The sequence below is a fragment of the Equus przewalskii genome, chromosome 21 (genome assembly GCF_037783145.1).
Source record: "Equus przewalskii isolate Varuska chromosome 21, EquPr2, whole genome shotgun sequence".
NCBI lineage: Eukaryota > Metazoa > Chordata > Mammalia > Perissodactyla > Equidae > Equus > Equus przewalskii.
Window position 1 is genome coordinate 38,723,426 of NC_091851.1, and position 17,834 is coordinate 38,741,259.

At 40.2% G+C, this 17,834-nt stretch overlaps 1 protein-coding gene across 4 annotated transcripts in view; it reads right to left on the reverse strand.

Annotated features, from left to right (window-relative positions):
* The window catches only part of ADNP (activity dependent neuroprotector homeobox), a 35,037-nt gene that overhangs the window by 10,932 nt on the left and 6,271 nt on the right, over positions 1–17,834 (reverse strand). For 3 of the 4 annotated variants that reach the window (XM_070589454.1, XM_070589453.1, XM_008543452.2), the window contains one exon: positions 1,229–1,341. In XM_070589454.1, coding sequence (XP_070445555.1) covers positions 1,229–1,336 — 108 coding nt within the window. In that variant the 5' untranslated portion in view covers positions 1,337–1,341. Of the gene's footprint in view, positions 1–1,228; positions 1,342–11,981; positions 12,096–17,834 lie in introns of all 4 variants that reach the window. The other variant, XM_008543453.2, reaches the window with a different exon arrangement.

Here is a 17,834-nt window from a genome sequence, read left to right on the forward strand (position 1 = left end):
TCACCTCCCCCCAGGCTGGGAAGATAAAGTCTTAGGGGAAAATTCACCTTGCTCCTAAGAGGTTCACAGTTCAGTGAGAAAGTCAAGTACATGCAGGTTCCAGAGTATGTAATGGGTATAATAACGGGAGGAACAGATCAAATACAAGATATTACTTATTTATTATTATAATATTATTAGATTATTATTTACTCTTGAAGATTATGAACGGCGTTTCATGGGGCAGATCGACCTGAACTCGAGGGGACGGAGAGTGGAGTGAACTCTTACACTGGAGACAACACAAGCAGAGAAGCCCACTTTCGAGAAGCTTTAGTCTTCATGATATACCCCTAGAGTATTATTAGTGGGGATCAGGAAAAAAAACCTATTGCATGGAGGAAATTGTTTTACTTTCAGTTCCATCAGACGTTACTGAGTGCCCATGACGTGCCCAGCACTGTCCTAGATGCTGTGGGTACATGAATGGACAAGGTCGTTATGGTCCCTGGCCAGCTGGAACTTAAATGCTAGTGGGGAAAACAGCTTTAAACATTCCTTTTCAGTTAGAGGCTTCAACCAACTAACCACAAGACCTGGAGCAATGAGATCTGGAATGGAGGAGACCATTGCACTGGCTACCCCACAGGGCTGTTATAAAGCTCATAGAATAAAACGGCTGGAAAGAGAGTTTATAAAGTCTAAACTGCTACACAGGGGAAGGTAATAGTCTATGATGGGTCAAAAGGACCAACAAATGCTCAAATCCTGAGGAAAGAGACAAGCACCCAACCCCCCAGCCTCAACAATCAGAAGGGCAACCAGCACTTCAGGCACATCAGGAGGTTAGGCTCTCGAGTCCCACAGACAGACCCTGACACAGCCTTAGTTGCGAGCTGGACCTATTTCTTCCCTGGTTCTTCACCTGTAAACTGGAGATCAGAATTTCTACGTCCCTCCAGGGCTTGTTTGCAGGGTCTGAATTTAGAGGCAGTCTTAAAGCACCCAGCAAGTGTCTGACATGCGCACCTTCTCACTCGTGATGCTTTTGCTTCAGGATGCAAAGAGGAAAAAGCCCATTTTAGGGAAAAGGGAACAAGTCAGGCTAAATGAGAAAGTTCTGGTGAACCTAATGCTGTGGGTAAAATTCAGAATCACACCTAAGAATTAGCCATCCTGGCTGCTGACACACAAAGTAACAGACCAGAAGCTGAGTCATGTTAAAATTAAAAAATGACATGCTACTTACTTCTATGTGTTCTTTACAGTATTCCAACCCAATGTCACTAAGTATTTTTTTCACAGTTTTCCGGGCTTTTCTTAAACTGCCAAGATTGTTGACAGGAAGTTGGAACATAGTTTCTATTGGGAAAAAAAAAATTTAAGTCAAGTCAAAACATGTACAATTTGTAATATTTACTAATTCTACTGATGGTAGGATCACAAACCCTGGCCAAGTTTGACAAAAAAGTGAGTAGATATCCTTATCTAGTATGTTCTGAACACTTAAAGCAGGCAGGCAAAGTGCTCTCTAATTTTTTTCTATTTTTAACAGGACATTTTAGTGATGACCTTAAAAGTTGAGAATTCAGGTAATAATGCCAACTGATTATTTTAAAATCAAGTGTGAGTGCTTTTCTCTTTGTGATGTTAAACCTCCAAAAATAGAAAATTGTTCACCGTTTCAGCATTATTATTACCACATAATTTTGAGTGCCAGGGAAAAGAAGTTTTTGTCGTCTGGGAAATGTCCTGCACATTGGTATGGCATTCTTTTTCTTTTAAAGATTGGTACCTGAGCTAACAACTGTTGCCAATCTTTTTTTTTTTTTCCCTTTCTGCTTTTTCTCCCCAAATCCCCCCAGTACCTAGTTGTATATTTTAGTTGTGGGTCCTTCTAGTTGTGGTACGTGGGAAGTCACCTCAACGTGGCCTGATGGGCAGTGCCACGTCCGCGCCCAGGATCCAAATCAGCAAAACCCTGGGCCGCCGTAGCGGAGCGCGCAAACTTAACCACCCGGCCACAGGGCTGGCCCCAGCTATGGTATTCTTAAAGAAACATCCTTAAAAGTTTCTGTACACTACCCAAACTAAAGACACTAATGGTTGTGTAACGTGCCCCGCAGCCGGCACCATACCTGGACAAAAACACTCACTCACTGTCATGGAATGAATGCTGAGACAGGGAAAAGCTGTCCACTCAGCATCAGAGCAAATAACAATCATTACAGACTTTATGGGATTCTTTAGAAAAACGAAAAGCCTGTATGTATGTGAGGGAATTGAAAAATTATTTAAATGACCTAACATATTAAAGCAGAAACTCAGATCCACTTTCCCAAGTTTCTTAAAAACAAAGGTTAAGAAAATAAAATTAGTAAAACTTGGGCAGTTGAGAATTTGTATGGCTTCCAATGTGACCATAAATATTTCCCATAAAATACGGTAAGAATTTATCATCAAGTTAATAATCCAAATCAATTGTTCAGGATATAAAGTAGTTCTAAGAAGCAAAAATAAAAATCAAAGCATCAGGAATTAAAATTTAATACACGCAAATCTGGTTTTCTAATTAATAAGCGCTGTTACTCTATAAAACCACTACCATTTGTAAAGCACAATCATAAACTCAACTAATCCAAATGGAATAAGATAGCACATTGCCTCACTTATTATTTGAATCTAAAAATCAATATTAACTATAAAGAAATGGAAAAGAAAAGAAAAAAATAGTAAAGCCTACCAAAACAAATAGTAACTCCTAGAAATTCTGAATCTGGATGTGTTACCAGAACTCAGAAGTCTCAAAATATTCTATATGAAGTACCAAAGTGCAGCTGAGGCCAAAAGAGGAATGCGGTTCACTGAAAAACACTCCTCAGCCTTCTCCTCCAGATGGAAGTGCCGCTAGCTCCAAAGGGTGACGGTCGTGTCCTCTGCACTATCTGCCGTCCAACGATTTGTGTACTTAGCTAAGAGCACACTAAAAGTCACTTCTGATACAAATTAATGTGCATTCAAGGCCAAATCCATTATTTCATATGGAAACGTTTATACCATCTTTTTGATGGTTTTTTATCAGTTGCTTGATAGAACAGTTCCCACAAACCAGGTCATTTAGAAAGAACCAACCACCTGACAGAAAAATGTTTCAGAAATACAGAACATGTTGTTACAAGCTAATTCTGAAGAGACCAGCGATCAAAATGGATGTCCACAGACAATGAAGTCTGAGGAGAGACATCTTGTTTCTCTATTCATTTCATAAACTCTCTGTGGGCCAAAATCCAGCAGTTGTTTTGGAACTTCCCAAGTAACCCTGCTTCACTTTAGAGCAGAGAGGTGCCTAGAAGGCAGCCATTAGTGGTCTTCCCTGCCTCCTGGGTAAGCAGCTGGACATCTCAGCAAAACACATACACAAAGATTTGGAAATGTTGCCACCAACCTATATAGAAAACATCCAAGGGAGTCAAACTGCAGCTCAGGATGAAGGAAAACCCATTCTCCTATGGGAAAATACCAGACAGTCTAAGTGCCCACCCCCAGCTGACCAGTCATTTCTAGAGCTCCAGATGAAGCACCTCACTGTGTGGGAGATGCCCAATTTATCCACCTACAGACCCGAAAACGTGAACGTGCTCATAAGGCAGCTGCATTACAAGAAACTTCTAATTTATAAAAAGTGACATTTCAGCCATAGAGTAAATCTCGTTTACTTATTTAGGCTGAATTAAACAAGCTTATAAATACAACAGCAATACTGTTTATTGGAAAATGCTGTACAAAAAATAGTTCTTTGTTCTATGATTAGTAACTAGGAGGAACCCAAGTTAAAGTTTACACTGAAAGATGTACATACTGAGTTAGGATCATAACTGTCTCATAAGCATATTTCTGACATTCTAAGAATCTTGGGAATTCTATCATCTGCCCCTTTCCCCACATAGAGGTGCCCTCCGTCTATCCGCTTAGGGAGACCATCTCCAAGATTTTGTCCATTTGGAATTGGAATAACACATCCATATGCATGAGCATCCTCAAAATATTTAGGAATATTCTTCTGCCTTTTTTTTGCTTTAAATAAAACACCCCACCCCGCCCCGTATACAAAACAGGCACACAGGACAGGACTATGCGCAAAGAAGGCTCCCTCTCACTCCTGTTCTCTAGCCACACAGCTCTCCTTCCCAAAAGGCGCCACTGTTACCATTTCTTGAACTTTTCTACGCCTGTAAGAAGCCAAAGTTTCCTTAAAAGAAAGTCTCCAAGAAACCCCATCAGTTAATGTTAGAATTATTACGGGTGATAAGAAAAAGAACTCAAGAGCCCTATGCCCTTTTTGTAGCTCACTGCTTGTGTTAAGAAACAACTTCAGGGACCGGCCTGGTGGTGCAGTGGTTAAGTGCCCACAGTCTGCTTCGGTGGCCCCGGGCTCACCGGTTCGGATCCCGGGTGTGGACATGGCACCACTTGACACGCCATGCTGCGGTAGGTGTCCCACGTATAAAGTAGAGGAATGTGGGCATGGATGTTAGCTTAGGGCCAGTCTTCCTCAGAAAAAAAAGGAGGACTGGCAGATGTTAGCTCAGGGCTAATCATCCTCAGGGGGAGAAAAAAAAAAAAAGAAACAACTTCAAATCAACAGCTGGCTCCAGGGTTCATTAATGTTATCTATTTGAGTCTTGTTCAGAAACTTTTACAAAAATTACTCCTGGCCTCCTCCCCACCCCTCAAAAGCCCTTTGAATTAGGAATTTGGACAGGGGACCCATACTTTAAGTCTCTAACTGAGGGGTTGGAACAGAGAAAATAGGAAATTGACTGCCTGAGATTAACGGCTATTTCCTCACTTTTGAATAGAAAGAGAGCTTAAAAACAATTTTTTTTTTTTTGAGGAAGATTAGCCCTGAGCTAACTACTGCCAATTTTCCTCTTTGCTGAGGAAGACTGGCCCTGAGCTAACATACATGCCCATCTTCCTCTACTTTATACGTGGGATGCCTACCACAGCATGGCTTTTTGCCAAGCAGTGCCATGTCCGCGCCTGGGATCCAAACCAGCAAACCCTGGGCCACTGAGAAGCAGAACATGCACACTTAACCGCTGCGCCACTGGGGCGGCCCCAAAACAAAATACTTATAAGCATTACTCTTACAGAGGAAGATGCCTTACAATAATGTCAAAAGTTGTCTAGAGACGGGCTTACTTTCTCGCCAGATCTGTCCCCAGGTGGCTAATCCTTTCTCTTGAGCCTCCCTGGCTATCAGGACGGCCATTTTCACCAGGTCAGCACCATTATCCCGTTAGCAAGGAGAGTTCCCTTCAGCCAAACCATAAACCTCTCAACTTATGGCATAAAATAGCCAATTTAATAGAACAGAATGATTGTTCACCTGTTTATCAATCATTTTCAGTCTCTACACTTTGCCAGTCAATGTGCTAGGAAAAGAGAGATGAATAGGACACAGTTCTTTCCCTTCAACAAGAGTCCATCACTTCTAGGAGACAGGACCTAGAGGACACAGCAGGTACTCGGTCACTGGAGCAAAGATGCTTGTTTTTGCCCGCCCAACTTCCTCGTGGAACCATCCCGGCCACAGCTGATGTGCTGTCAGGAAGCCCGTTCTCCATCAGAGCAGGGTGCACATGACTCAGACTGACCAATTAGAGTATGTTGCCTCTGCAGACACTGATTAGTACACAGCTGGACATATGCCACAAACAGGGCTGATAGTGATGCTGAAAAGGAGAGTCAGGACCTGCCACCACATGGAGAAAGCAGAGGGAGGGAAAAAGTCCTGCTGTCACTGCTTAAGGTCCTCAACCCAGCTGTGCCTGAAAGACAGCCCACCCCCCCACCCCAACAACTTATTACAGACGAGCAAACAGGATTATTTTTGCTTAAGCTTTGGTTCATGTCACCAAAAGTCTTGGCAGACCCACTGGACAGCAAGACACAAAAGAAGTGAATAAGTAAGAGGAAAGATGGGGAATTTTATGAACAATAATTATACTTGTGAATTGGGTCTAGTAGGAAGAACATGAGTTGCCATGTTCAGTTCAACTGTTCCCCCACCCCACCCCCCGTACAAACTACATCAGGAAAATGCAGTTATTCGGAAAGATGCTTTGACCTCTGGTTTCAAAAACACTGTATGGAAAGAGTCACTTTCTAAACTCTAAAACATTTTGGGGAAAGCTCAATGACCTACTAATAATAGAGTTAACATTTGCAAGTGTTTTATTAGTAAGTGAAGATACGTAGCTTTTGGGTAAGCATATGCCATCTGATGAACTAGACTTCAATCAACACTTTTTGAGAATGATTTAAAATCACTTTTTAATGATTCAGCCACATTCCTTCCTATTGATCTTTGCAAATTATACCCACACCTACTGACTGGGGCCAAAACATTAAAGTTTTACTAATCCTGGCCAAACTCCTACTCACGTGCTTTCTTAGAAAGCAAGAGTCAGACTGAAGTGAAAATCTGAGATCTGTAGCCCTGGGCTACAGATGAATGAAAACCATATAAATTATACACAAGACTAATCAAATACACGCACCTCTTTTCCCTCCAAATACCAAAAGCCAAAATACTCCTTTACTCCAAGTGCCAAGAGGGTAAATAAAGGCAGAGACAGCCTGTCTCATGAGGAAATCTCTGTAGGCTGTACAGGGGAAGGCTGATGATACAACATCAGTGACTGTGAACTTTACTTAAGCAAAGAGGCCATTAGCCAAGAAACACAATTATAATCATTTATGAAACAAGAGCTCTGGCAAAAGGCTTGGGATCTAGTCAGGTGCTGCACTCAGACTCTTCTGGGTCAGCAAGATGGAGGGGAACCCAAGAGCTGACAGTGCTAGTTCAGCAGGCTCAAGGCAAGGTTTGCAGAACCTGACGCGCCAAGAGTCAACGGGCCTGTCTATGTATGGTAATCCCTCTGCAAAGCCACCAGATCAAGAATAGCACCATTTAGTCCCTGTTTTTAGTGGTAGAAGAAAAGCATTTATAACCTTTTTTGCCATCAGAAAGTAAAGACAAAAACAAACAAAGACATAAAACCCAAGCCTAAATCTTTGACCAGGCACAGATAAACCACCAAGACAGGAGAAGAAAAAAAGTCTCCAAATCACTTCTCCAGATTACACTGTAACCTACTGCAAGTATGGATCTAGCAGGGTATTTTCCAGTATCTAATTCTTCATATTTTTACGTGCATCCTTATATGATGTTTTCCAAGTTCCTAATAAGAAAATATGGTGCTAATTTAACATGCCAGAAAACACAGAAGCAAATATGACAGTGTATCTTAGTTTCCATCACCCGCTACTTTCTAATATTTGGGAACTGAACTCTGAACATATACCAGGAGTGACAACTAATGCATCAGTTCAACTGTTCCCCCACCCCACCCCCCGTTCAAAGAGGTCAAATCCTTGTTTATAAGAAATCTTAGTTAAAATACAAAAAAGATAAAAAGTAGAGGGGCTCAGGTTGAAATGGAGAGAGGAATAAGGAAAATTTCACTGTTTCCAAGTATTTCCTTGAAATAGTTACTTGTCTAAACTAAGCTCATAATGCAACTTTATGCCAAGGTGGCAGTCTACTGAAATGTAGCATCTGGACCTAGTGGGCAATCAACCAAAGCAGGAAGTTTGAAGGCTAGAAAAGAATTCCAATAGTTTACTGAAAGTCTCCCCTAAATAAAATTATAGTCTGATGGTTATAAGAAGCCCAGAGGAGACTAAAGATTAAAACATAGCTTATATACTTTGATGTTGTCTTTTAAATATTTCTACATTAAAGCTGTAAAGTGTATACATATATATATGGTCTCTCTGGGAAGCTCGTGTACCGGGCCAGGGCGACCCAAAGGCTGGAAATGATGCCACTGACAATGAAGACAAACAGCAGCCGTATTTTCTAAGTTAATGAAAATTAGGAAGACATTCAAGCTACTACAACATAAACAATTTCATTTTTGGTAATATCATCAACCCAAATTAGTATGTAAGAAATTCAGACCCTCAATACTTAAAACAAAGTACTCCAATTAATGCTGATGCAAGTATTTTTATGAAGATCTTATAACCCAAACTGGGGTTTAAGAGTCAGATATTTGACGTTTCTTTAAACCACTGATCTAACTAAAAAATATTGTCATGCTATTTTCTGAAAGGCACAGGCATTTTAAGATTCCCATGAAGAGAAGCAAAGCATCAGTTACTTCACTGCTACCCACAACGGTACTTTTTAAAAAAACTCAGATTTTGTCACATTTCCGTGGAAACATTTAGGACCCATTAAGGTAAAAATTATTATTTAGGCAGAAGAAAACATCATTCCCATATTTATGCACTGTCTTCTCCTGCCGCCCCTCAGCAACATAGTTAATACCTGTCAATATCACTCATTGAGAAAAATTGTGGTCATTGTAAAACGCTGTTTCTTTTTATAAATTAATGAGCGCTTATCTTTCCTGACCCAGGATGTGAAGTGGTGAACGGACACCTCATTTGCTTTTAAGAGTGTCACTAAGTCCTACATTTAAGTTAAACCAGTTGTAAAAAGGTTTATATATTTGTATTTTTAAAAATGAACCTTGCGGCTGGCCCCGTGGCCGAGTGGTTAAGTTCACGTGCTCCACTGAAGTGGCTCAGGGTTTTGCTGGTTCAGATCCTGGGCGCGGACATGGCACCGCTCATCAGGCCACGCTGAGGTGGCGTCCCACGTGCCACAACTAAAATATACAACTATGTAGTGGGGGGATTTGGGGAAAAAAAGAAGAAAGAAAAGAAAGAAGATTGGCAACAGTTGTTAGCTCAGGTGCCAATCTTTAAAAAAAAAGAGAACCTTGTTAAAGCCTTGTGAGAGCAACCCTCCAATGAGTGAGCACACTAAGATGCTGGGGCCCATTCAGTCTGGAAGCAATCATCTATTCAATCTTTTTCTAAAACACACAGTCCCGAACAGAAGCAGCTTATCTTTCAATTTCCTATAAGCTTGGGCAAAAGACCGTCCAGATGCCAGGGGCTCTTCACAGAAAGGCAGCCCTGTCTCCTCCCTCTCCTCCCCTCCTCAATCCCAAAGACCACACAAGTCACAGCCTGACTCTCCAGGGGCAGAGTGCTCTTCTGGATTAGCAGATAAAACTTCGCAGCGTGACAGAGGTCAGGGGAAAAAGTTTAGTCTTCTCACTCCTTAATCTTACCAGAAAATGTACAGCAGTGTCGAGGCTAAAAAAGGGAGTATTTGGAAAGCTCAGGAGAAAGAGAAACTACTTTGCAACTAAAGACAAAAGTTAAATTTGGATAATGAACATCAATTATACTGCTTAGGATAATCATATTAGAATACTGTAAAGACAGACAAGAAGCAGGCAAAAAAAATATAACCAATTTCTGTTTTCTTCTTTTCTTTCTTTTTTTTTTTTTGAGGAAGATTAGCCCTGAGCTAACTGCTACCAATCCTCCTCTTTTTGATGAGGAAGACTGGCCCTGAGCTAACATCCATGCCCATCTTCCTCTACTTCAAACGTGGGACGCCTACCACAGCATGGCTTTTGCCAAGCGGTGCCATGTCCACACCCAGGAGAAGCGGAACGTGCGAACTTAACTGCTGCACCACCGGGCCAGCCCTGTTTTCTATTTTTAACTACTAACTGCATAGGCTTTTACTATTCTCTCAGTTTGATAATTAAAAAACCCCAATTAATTGAGCAAAGTGTCAAATACAAAATTGCCTCCACTTCAGGAAAAAACTTTGATTTTCTTCAAGTTTTGCACTCAAAGCAATTATTAAACTCCTTATAATTACGTTTTCATAACTATTTCTTTGGTAGACTGTATTTATGCAAGGCAAAATGAGTATATTTCTCTAAATAAAGCATCCTGTACAAAAACATCTGGTCTCTTTCTATAAACAACACGTGAACGCCTTCCACAAACAAGCTGCTCTAAGGGACTCTCTTCCTGCTTGATCACCTCGAGCGAGGGACACACAGCCCACCAGGCAGCTCATTCCACACTGGACAGCTCTGTTCACAAGTTTACTCTTCACAGTGTTTTGTAACCTGGCCACAGCTCTCTCTTCAGCTATAGAAGTCTAATTTACTCAGACACATCTAACAACCGTTCAAGTTTTTATGACACTTCCTCCTTTCCTCCCAAGTCTTCCTCCTTCTCCAAGTTAACCACACTCAGTTCTTTTCACCATTCCTTCTGTTATCACATAAGCCAATCTCTAACTGATGGGCTCCAGTTTGTCAATCTCTTTGGTGCCCTGAATAAACTGGCATTCCAGCTATGACATAATCAGAAGATCAAATGGGACAACACTTTTCTAATTCTGGATATTATTTCTATTTATTTATTTTTGTGAGGAAGATTGACCCTGAGATAACATTTGTGCCAATCTTCCTCTATTTTGTATGTGGGATGCTGCCACAGCATGGCTTGATGAGCAGTGTGTAGGTCTGTGCCCAGGATCTGAACCTGTGAACCCTGGGCCACTGAAGTGAAGCATGCGAACACAGCCACACCACCACTGGGCCGGCCCCTGGATATTATTTTTAAATTAATGCTCCTGAAAGGTACATTTCTGTAGGTGGCAGCCACTTCACACATATGACTACAACCAACCAAAGTATTTTTTTTTTTGCATATGTGCTGCCTTTTTCAGCATTAGCTGGTTCAGCTGATGGGAAAAAAGATTTTGCACTGAATCCATGTCTAGTTAGAAAGGAAGGAACTATCAATAGTCTTTTGGTGTGTTCTCAATTGAAGGGGCATGAGCATTTAACACCCAGGAAACACAAGAGATTGAGATTTACATTGAAAAGCAAAAAATTAACTGAAATGTTATGAAAAAGCAGCACTTTGAATCAAAGATGCTAGGGGTTGCCTAATCTCCTCTTCTCGTTTTACAGATTAGCAACTGAGATGCAGCAACTGGCCTGAGGGTGATTAGCTAGTCAGTGGCAGCCAGGCCTCAAGAGCATCTCCAGATCTAGGATGCAGTGCTCCTCCCATTACCCATGCAGATGAAGCTCTGATCTCTGACACTGATTAAAAGTAAACAACACATTATATACATACATGTGAAAGTGCCAGAACTTCAATACCCAAGGTTGAAAAGACCTTAAAAAACTTCAGCCAAACCAGCTCAGGTAGTGATACACAGATTGAGAATACACATACATCCCAGGTTAGATGGTCCCATCACATGCAGAGAAGAACCGAAACAAGAACTCAGCTCTGAGACTGTTTGCCCTAAAGCACTCTTACTAGCACTGTGGATGCCAACAGACACTAGTCACATCTGAAGGATATCTTTCCATCCAAACTTTAATGGTAATATCTTGCAAAATGAAAAACACAACCTTGGTACCCTTACATAAAATATTAGCTTTTCATAAAACAGATGTATCCTATGTCTCTCCTTTATGATCTTCCCATTATCAATACTCATAGCATGTTCTTCCAAAAATTGCTTGGAAAAGCAGATGCTTTGATGATATTTTTTCTTTTTCTGAAGGGCAGGGGTAGGCAGGAGGCCAGTCTGCTCAACTACTTCTCAGGCTCCTTTTCCAAATAAAGTTCTCTTCGTTTTTGTTACAAAAATTGGAAAATGAAAACATACATCCACACAAAAACTTGTACACAAATGTTCTCAGCAGTATTCACAATACCCGAGGAGAAAACCAAATCTGATGAATGGATAAATAAAATGTAGTATATCCACACAACGGAATGATTCAGCCATAAAAACGAATGAAACTCTGATATATGCTCCACCATGGGTGACCCCTGAAAACACTATGCTAAATGAGAGAAGTCAGTCACAAAAGGCCACTTATTGTATGATTTCATTTACAGCTATGCGTGCTTAACGACAAGGATATGTGCTGAGAAATTCATTGTTAGGTAATTTTGTCATTGTGTGAACATCACAGCATGTGCTTACACAAACCTAGATGGTACAGCCTACTACATACCTAGGCTCTATGGTACTAATCTTATGGGATCACCATTGCATATGCAGTCCATTGTTGACCAAAACGTTCTTATGCAGCACACGACTGTATATGAGATGCCCAGGACAGACATATCTACAGAGACAGAAAGGAGATTAAAGTTGCCTAGGGATGGAGCAGTTAGGGGGGAAAATAGACGGTAACTACTAACGGGTACTGGGTTCTTTGTGGGGTGATGAAAATATTCTAAAATTGACTGTGGTAACAGTTGCACAATGCTGTGAATATACTAAAAACCAGTGAATTGTACACTTTAAATGGGTGAATTGTATGGTATATGAATTATATCTCAATGAAGCTGTTACCAAAAAAAAAAAAGTCAAAAAAAACAAAAGACAAACCACCACAAAGCTATTAAGTCTATTACAAAATACAGATAGAGATAAGGCAAAGAACACAAATAATTTTGGGGCTGGCCCAGTGGCGCAGCGGTTAAGTTCGCATATTTCGCTTCGGCGGCCTGGGGTTCACCAGTTTGGATCCTGGGTGCGGACATGGCACTGCTTGGCAGGCCCTGCTATGGCAGGCGTCCCACATATAAAGCAGAGGAAGATGGGCACAGATATTAGCTCAGGGCCAGTCTTCCTCAGCAAAAAGAGGAGTGGTGGCTGTGGATTATTAGCTCAGGACTAATCTTCCACACACACACAAAAAAAAGAACACATAATTTTACCCAAAGACAAGACAGTAGTTAACAGTAGGGTATATTTACCCTTCCAGATTTTTTATGCACACATAATTTGTTTTTCTTTTAAAAGAAACATAATCCATATATTTCAGTATTTACTTATGCAGCAAGAAAACGAATCCTGCTTAAAAATTTTATAAATTAACTTTTATTTTAAGAACTGTACTTTCCAGTAAGTTAGATATTAGCCACAAATGGCTATCAAGCATTTAAACTGTGGCTAGTCTGAACCAAACTGACATATGCTTTCAAAATGTTATTTGTTTATTTATATCGTGGTAAAATACACATAAAATTTACATCTTAACCGTTTTAAGTGCACAGTTCCATGGCATCAAACAGTCCTAACATTGTGCTACCACCACCATCATCCATCCCCAGAACTTTTCATCTTGTAAAACTGAAACTCCATACCCATTAAACAATACCTGTGCATATGGCAGTCACTCTTCTACTTTGTCTCTAGGATTTTGACTATTCTAAGTACTTCACGTAAGTGGAATCATAAAGTACTTGATTTTTTGTGACTGGCTAATGTCCTCAAGGTTTATCTATGTTGAAGCATACATCAGAATTTCCTTCTTTTTAAAGGCTGAATGACATTCTGCACTATATATACACCACATTTTGCTTTTCCATTCATCTGCTGATGGACACTTGGATTGCTTCCACCTTTTAGCTACTGTGAATAATACCGCTACCAACATGGGTGTACAGTGTACAAGTGTTTCTTTGAGACCCTGTTGCCAGATCACGCAGTAATTTTGTTTCCACAGGAGTTCTACCAATTATATTCCCATCAACAGTGCACAAGGGTTCCAATTTTTCCACACCCTCATCAACAGTTTTTTTTTGAGTAGGCATCTCAGTGGGTGTGAGGCAGTATTTCACTGTAGTTTTGATTTGCTTTGCCCATTTGAGATATGCTTTTAAGTATAAAATATACTCAGAATTTCCAAGGTCTAGTGTAAAAAAATGTAAACTATCTCATAAACACCTTTTCAAAAATACCGACTATATGTTGAAATGACAATAGTTTGGCTATACTAGGTTAAAAAGATTATTAAAATTAATTTCACTTTTTATTTCTTAAAATGTGGCTACTGGAAACAAAGATGAACCTCGAAGACATTATGCTAAGTGAAAGAGCTAGTCACAAAAGGACAATATCATGATTCCATTCATACAAGATACTAAGAGTGGCGAAATTCAGGGAGACAGAAAGCACAAGGGTGGCTGCTAAGAACTGGGGGGAGGGGAGAATGGGGACTTATTGTTCAACGAGTACAGAATTTCAGTTTCGCAAGATGAAAATGGGTTCTGGAGATGGATAGTGGTAATAGTTGCACAACATATCAGCGTATGTAATTAATGTCACTCAACCGAACACTTAAAAGTGATTAAAATGATAAATTTTATGTTACATATATTTCATCACAGTTGAAAATAAACAATTTTTTAAAATGTGGCCACTGGAAAATTTAAGGCAACAGTAGTAAACAGTGGAATCTATCACTTCTGTCAATGTCAAAGGCCCCAATTCACTCTGCCTTAACTAAAGAGATTTAATCTAGCTGAGGCTACTTTATAGAGAAGTTCAACTATTTTTTAGTTTTGCAAAACTGAAACGATTCCAAAAGATGTAGCAGTACAGAAAAGATTTCTACAAAATCTCTACGTGTTCAATTTTCAGATCACCTTAAATTTCTTTCAAACAGCTAAAGGACAGAACTACAAAAGGGGAGGTCCTAGGAAGAATAAAATAGGAAGCCTTTTCAAAGGTAACAGAATGATGAAACATTTAGCACTTTAAGCAAGTTTTGTTTTCTTTCTTGTTGGTGTGGCTCATTAATATCAAGCCAAGAATATAATGGGAAATACATACTCTGGTTCACCACCTTATCAATCACAAAAATTATAATCACACTGTGACTTAAAAGTTTTAAATTATTTTAAATGCTCATCACGGGTGATCCCATAGATTTAGTAAAATACGACCTGAAATTGTAATTGATACAGCTAGTAAAGAGGTATTTATACTGTAAATTACAATCACCATGAATCATTTTTCAGCAGAGATTAGTTTTCCTGATCTCAACTGATGGACTAAACAGAATCTTTAAAATATGCAGGACAAGGGTGCCATCTCACTATTCAAGGCAAAGAAGGTCACTAAAAGAACACTGCCTGTCTTTTCCCTGCTATAGCTCTAGCGTCTACACCCGTGGCTGGCACATAGCAGGCACTCAGTAAACGTGGACTGAATGAACAGTCCCTGCCTAGAAAGGGCTCACAGGGATGACACCACTTAACCATCTACAGGAAAAGAAGCAATGTCTCAGCTGTGTCACAAACTAAATGCTCTGAGGCTTCAAGAGGGAGAGGGTTCAGTTTCAGCAGGGGAGATCAGGCAGGAGAGGGTTGAAGTAGCTGCTGAGCTGGGGCCACTAAGTTAGATCGAGAATCTGGATCACTGCAAAACTTGCTGGCACACTTCCAGAGGTGGGAAAGCAAGGAGTTCTAGGAACTACTGCATAGAGTCAGAATGGCTGTTATGTCAAGCTTCTGAGTAATAATGAACGACAAGGTTGGAAAGGCAGGTTAGGAACAGGACAGAGGCCTTGAGTGTGAAGCTAGTGTCTTCTGCTGCCATGTCTGCTGGATGCTGAGGGGATGGTGCAGCTACTGAAGTAGAGAAATGATACAATTCAAAAGGCACTTTAAGAGACTCAATCTGGTCATGTTCGGCAGGTCCCATGAAAAAAGGTCTGGAGGACGTCAATTAAGTAGAAAAGTGGATACCAGACGTAGCCAAGTGTCAGAATGACCTGAAGGAGCCTTACGCTCATTCCAGAACTACTCAATCTGAAAGGTCCGCAAATCACCAGAGCCTTAGATATAAGGTAATAAGATATTAAAGTGACAGCAAAAGGAAGGGGGGTAAAAGTTCAAGAGTGAAGTCGACAGCCTACATCAAAATCTGTGTTTTCCAATAGGACTATATTGTTTTCATGGAGAAAAATTTAGTTGACCTATCAGCCAGACGCAACTTTTACCTCAAAACTTCAAACTTCTATAACAAGAAGTAAGGGGACATAGCACAGTAAAGCTTTCCTCTGCTAGAAAAGAAAGATGGTGTGCTGTAGTGATTAAGAATACAGCTCCAGGGCTGGACAGATCTGTGTTTAAATTCTTGCTCTGCCACTTACTAGCTTTGTGACCCTAAAAGTGTTAACCTCTGGAGGTCTGTTTCCTTACAGTATAACCAGAAGGACACTATTCCATTGTTCAAATGTCAGAAGGATTAAATGAGATGATGCCAGTTAATGCTTTTAAAGCAGTTATCATTATTCCCTTAAACCAGATCAGATACTAGAATAATCACTTTGAAAATTATGAGTTCACACTAGGGTATAATCTTTTAAAAAGCATGGACTATTATTACTCCTGAGAATCAGATGTGGTTGTCACACATCTGTTCCTGTACACACTGTAATGCACATACTTACACAGTGATGTTTTCACACGATACTTTACATTTGTGTGACCCATTCATGCTAAGAGCATATTCTTAACTTTACAAGCTCTGTGACACTTAAAATGCTTATACAATAGAACAGCTGCCGTACCCAAAATAAACCTAGGTGACTTACAGTTACGTAGAAACATAAAGGCGTGATCTAGATTTTGCATATTTATTTTTAAAAAAATATGTGGGTCGCTCCTCTTTTAAGACGACTTTCAGACTAAATGACTAGTGCCTACAACTGGAAACTGCTATTCCGCTGCTGCTTATCCTGTGACTTTGAGGATTTAGACTTCAGACAAAGGACCCAGCTGTGACCACCAGAACTTCTAAAACGTCAGTGGAGCCAACGGTTTGCAGGGTGCACCTCTGAGTGTGCTGAGACACTTTCAGATACCTACACAAATGGAGGGGAAGATGACACCTCAGGGACAAGACAAAAGCTGAGCAACAGGAGATGTTTTAACCCTTTACTGATTTTATATACTAGAGTTCACAGAAAATTTTATTTGAAAGGGGGAAAGATGCTTCACTGCTTAAAAAAGAAAAAAAAGAACAAGAACATCTTTAACACGGCAATCCAGCTTTAGGGATAGTGTGAGAGGGGGAGTGTTTCCCAATTTACTCCATTTTAAACAGGCAGTCCAGCAAGGCAGGAACACACCGTGGGGAGTGATTCCAATACTTCGCTGACTATAGAAGAACTCCATAGGCTTAGAGCTGCGTGCTGTCAACACAGGTGGACAACCTGGCTTAACAGAAATGTGAAAAAGGGAAATCAATTAATTCACAAGCAGGCCTAACAGGACATCCAGATATGTTCATTTATAATCATCCCAGAAGCATGCCACTGGTTTTTGCATCTAAATAGCATAAAACAAAAAGTAGGTTATTGTCAATCCCCTAATAATAAATTTTCCATGTTCTATCAAAACTATTCAGAAATAATTTTCCCATAGTAACGGGAAATGTTTTTTTCCTCACCATTCTTGAACACTTGAATAATTTATTTGAATCATCTTCTGAAGTTTTTCTAAGCTATCTCCAAGAGTCAAGGCTTAGCCAAGGCATTCTTTGTAGCAAAAGCATCATTCTTGAAGCAGGTTTTGCCACTTGATGGCTCAATCCTTACACTTAAGCGCAAAAAAATTTTATTTGTATTTTTTTTGTCGTTTTTAAGTATAAGTGATCTCGAACCAGGATTCTGAGCATTCTCGGCATTAGGACTCTCCCAGTCTCAGTTCATTTCTTTCACAAGAGCAAGAACTCTAATTGACTTAAATTTACAACTCCAATTTAAAGTTTTTAATAAATTCCACCATACTTCCACTGGATAGAAGTTTCTTTAGATACACCAGGTTTTAAGAGACCACTCATACAGGTTTCTCAAGTGGAGCCAGCTCTCACCAAAAAGGGAAAGCTTTACAGGTTTTCAAGGGAAGCACAGGTTTCTACAAGCTCTTAAATGGAGCATAGAGGGTTCCAAAAAAGAAGAGGCAGAAGGGCAAAAGCCAGCAATTATCTGTCTAAGCAGAAATAAGTGCTCAGAGGAGAGAAGGAACAAGACTGCCCTAAACCAAAACACTAGGAAAAGCAACAG